At 31.4% G+C, this 3057-nt stretch overlaps 1 protein-coding gene across 1 annotated transcript; it reads left to right on the top strand.

The window, feature by feature from the left end:
• The first annotated feature begins 1286 nt into the window (after positions 1-1286).
• LOC107634267 (calcium-binding protein PBP1) lies at positions 1287-2107 on the top strand. The gene has a single exon (XM_016337815.3). It carries the CDS (start codon positions 1551-1553, stop codon positions 1956-1958), a length of 408 nt encoding a protein of 135 aa, XP_016193301.1. The 5' UTR covers positions 1287-1550; the 3' UTR covers positions 1959-2107.
• The last annotated feature ends 950 nt before the right edge of the window (positions 2108-3057 follow it).

Below are 3057 nucleotides of genomic sequence, written 5' to 3'. Positions count from 1 at the left end.
TTTGTTGATAATATCTTTTAGATACTATTTTATTAGTACTTGAATTTTTTATGTACCAAATTAGTATTTACCACTAAATATATATATACAATAATTTAAGGTGAATGCTATTTCAATATCAATATGAATTTGGGCTATAAGGCTAAAAAATTTTGATATGGAAGTAAAATGAGTGATATACTTTAACATGGTAATTTTTGGTGTTTTTTAAAATTGTGAGAGTACACAAATCGGACCCTCCGTTGTGTTTAAAAAGTTGAGAAAAATTCAGAATACACACCTCCGATTTGTGTTAAAAAATTGAAAAAACTCAGAGTACACAAATCGGACCATACGAGTTGTTTGATTTTAAAATTTTGTTTAAGAAATCGCATGGTCCGACTTGTGGTTGGGCAAATATGAATTTTGGAAGCTAGAAAATAGATCCTCCGAGTTGTTTGTTGTTGTCAATTTTTTTATGAAATGGAATATCAAACGCAATTCGGACCGTCCGTTTACTGATGGAAAATTCGTATGGTCTGAGTTCTGTTCCACTGACACCACATGGCTGTGAAATACCTGTATTCCCCATATCCGAATCCAACACCACTTTTGCTTCCATATTTAAATTAAAAAGTGTATGAATTTGCTGCTTCATGTTTTTTTAGTGTCTTTGCTGTTTCATATTTGCTGAGTTCAGGAATTCATGTATTATGGGTACAAAATTAAAAAATGTATATGTCTACTTTTTTTTTGGAGGAATCGTATACAAAATTCATTAAAAATTTCCATTGCTTTTAAAAAAAATAACAAATTTAGCTCAATGTGACATGTACTTAAATAAAAAAAACAAATATGATGTATTCTAATCAACTAAATAAAAATTAAGTCTAACTTCTCATCATGCATGCCATCTCTTCAATAAAATAAAAGAAAAAATAAAAATTATTTTCTCAGTTATTGAGTATCTTTTAACATATATTTTATTTTGTTCCCATTAAAAAATATGCAGTGAAATATGACATTTAACCTTACCAAATAAGAAATAAACCGAAACTTGTAATTTCCTTACAATGACTTAAAAGTGACTTAACAATTTTAACTTTTAAGTAATTTCAATTTTATCTTTTTCCCCCAATGTGAATTAAAAATTGTGTAAGTAGGAAGCATGCAAAAGCATTAAGTAACTTTGGAAAGAAAAAGAAAATTCCAAATCCTCCGCCCACCCGAAATTACTTATTAGATAAGGCAATGAAAATGACGAATATGCCCCTGGAAAACAAAACACTGTCCCTCTAGGAAACAAGGAGGCAATTGCTGTTCCTTAAGCAGAATCAATGCCGATCATCAAAATAATTCACTGTTCCTTATCTGTCATCCCATCAGGGTTCAGTTAATTCTTCTCCTCACTTTCCTTGAAAACCCCCTTTTCTCAATTTCCTTATTAAATCCTCCTTCTTACACATTCACATTATCATCTATCTATCTATATAAACAGGGCACAACATTAATTCATCACTACAACAAACTCATCATATTGTTCTAAATATTCACATTCAATAACACTATACATGGCTAGTGGTGGTGGAGTTGACTTTGAGGACTTGCTTCCGATGATGGCGACCAAGCTAGGAGGCGAGGGACTCGTAAAAGAACTATGCAACGGTTTTGAGTTGCTGATGGACAAAGAGAAAGGTGTGATCACGTTGGAGAGCTTAAGGAGTAATGCTGCGGCGGTTCTTGGGATTGAGGACATGAAGGAGGACGAGCTTGTGAGCATGATGAGGGAAGGTGACATCGACGGCGACGGCTACCTTTCGCAGATGGAGTTCTGTGTCTTGATGTTCAGGTTGAGCCCTGAGTTGATGGAAGAGTCTTGGTTTTTGATTGAACAGGCATTGCAAAATCATGATGATGAACTAGTTAGCAACAATAACAAGAACAAGAACAAGAACAATAGCAATTCTTCTATTTCATGATTATTTTTATTAATTAATACTATAGGGCAGACATAGTGCTTTATTTTTCACACGCCCACCCTTTATTTGATTTCGGAGTTTATGGTATTAATTATTTGTAATTTGTATCACAGTTGAAATTGAGAAGAGTGGACACTTTTTTGGGATACTTATACTTCTACCATACAGACTTAATTGGATTAGAACTTCTTTTTCTTTCCTTAAAATCACGTTTTACCGGATTCACTGATGTGGCATAACATGAACGGTGAACCTATATAGCAAAACAGTTCTTTGAAGAGAAAAGTCCCAAACGCAAAGCATTCATTGCCTGCCGTCGGATGAGGATTCAACTGCAACTCTTAATGAATCGGCAAATTGACTAAACAATCGATGGAAAGAATTGTTTCTGGAGTTGAGTTATTCTGAGTGGATTAAGAAATTGACCGAATCTTATAAGCTGGAATTAGGTGGCATTCTTCTTAGTTAAGGTGGATATATATATATATTTTTTAACTCGTTCTTTAATAAATAATAGGATAAAGTGTTATTTTGGTTTTTAACGTTTGTACCGAATTTTAATTTAGTCCATAACGTTTCAAATGTTTTATTTCAATCTCAAAAACTTTCAAACGTCTTACTTCAATTCAAAAAAAAATTTAAGCGGGTTCAATGTTGTTTCACTATTAAATTTGACACAAATAATTCGTATATTAAGAGTCAATAGCATTCAATTTCAGTATGTAAGTAAAATCGATCCATCAATAAGTTTTTTCTTTGATTTTTAAGCATTGATGATTGATTGTTAGGATTTTGAGTTTTATACAAAAAAAAAATTTGCAAAAAAGAAGTGATACAAAAAGATTTTGGTTATATTTTTTTAATACATAGAAAAAGATATGACTTAACTAATAACGGTTATTAACATCCACGTCACTCATTTGTTAACGGTAAGACCACATTAAACTTTTGATATAGAAATAGAATAGAACATTTAAAACGTTAGAGACCAAATTAAAATTTGACCTAAACGTTGATGATCAAAATAGTACTTTACTCTAAATAATAGAAAAGAGAGATATTTTTTAAAAAAATTACTTTTATCTTTTTATGTAAATTT

Source organism: Arachis ipaensis, chromosome B3 (genome assembly GCF_059453495.1).
Source record: "Arachis ipaensis isolate K30076 ecotype BB chromosome B3, ASM5945349v1, whole genome shotgun sequence".
NCBI classification, from domain to species: Eukaryota; Viridiplantae; Streptophyta; class Magnoliopsida; order Fabales; family Fabaceae; genus Arachis; species Arachis ipaensis.
Note: the sequence above shows the minus strand (reverse complement) of the source record. Positions and strands in the feature narration are given on the sequence as shown.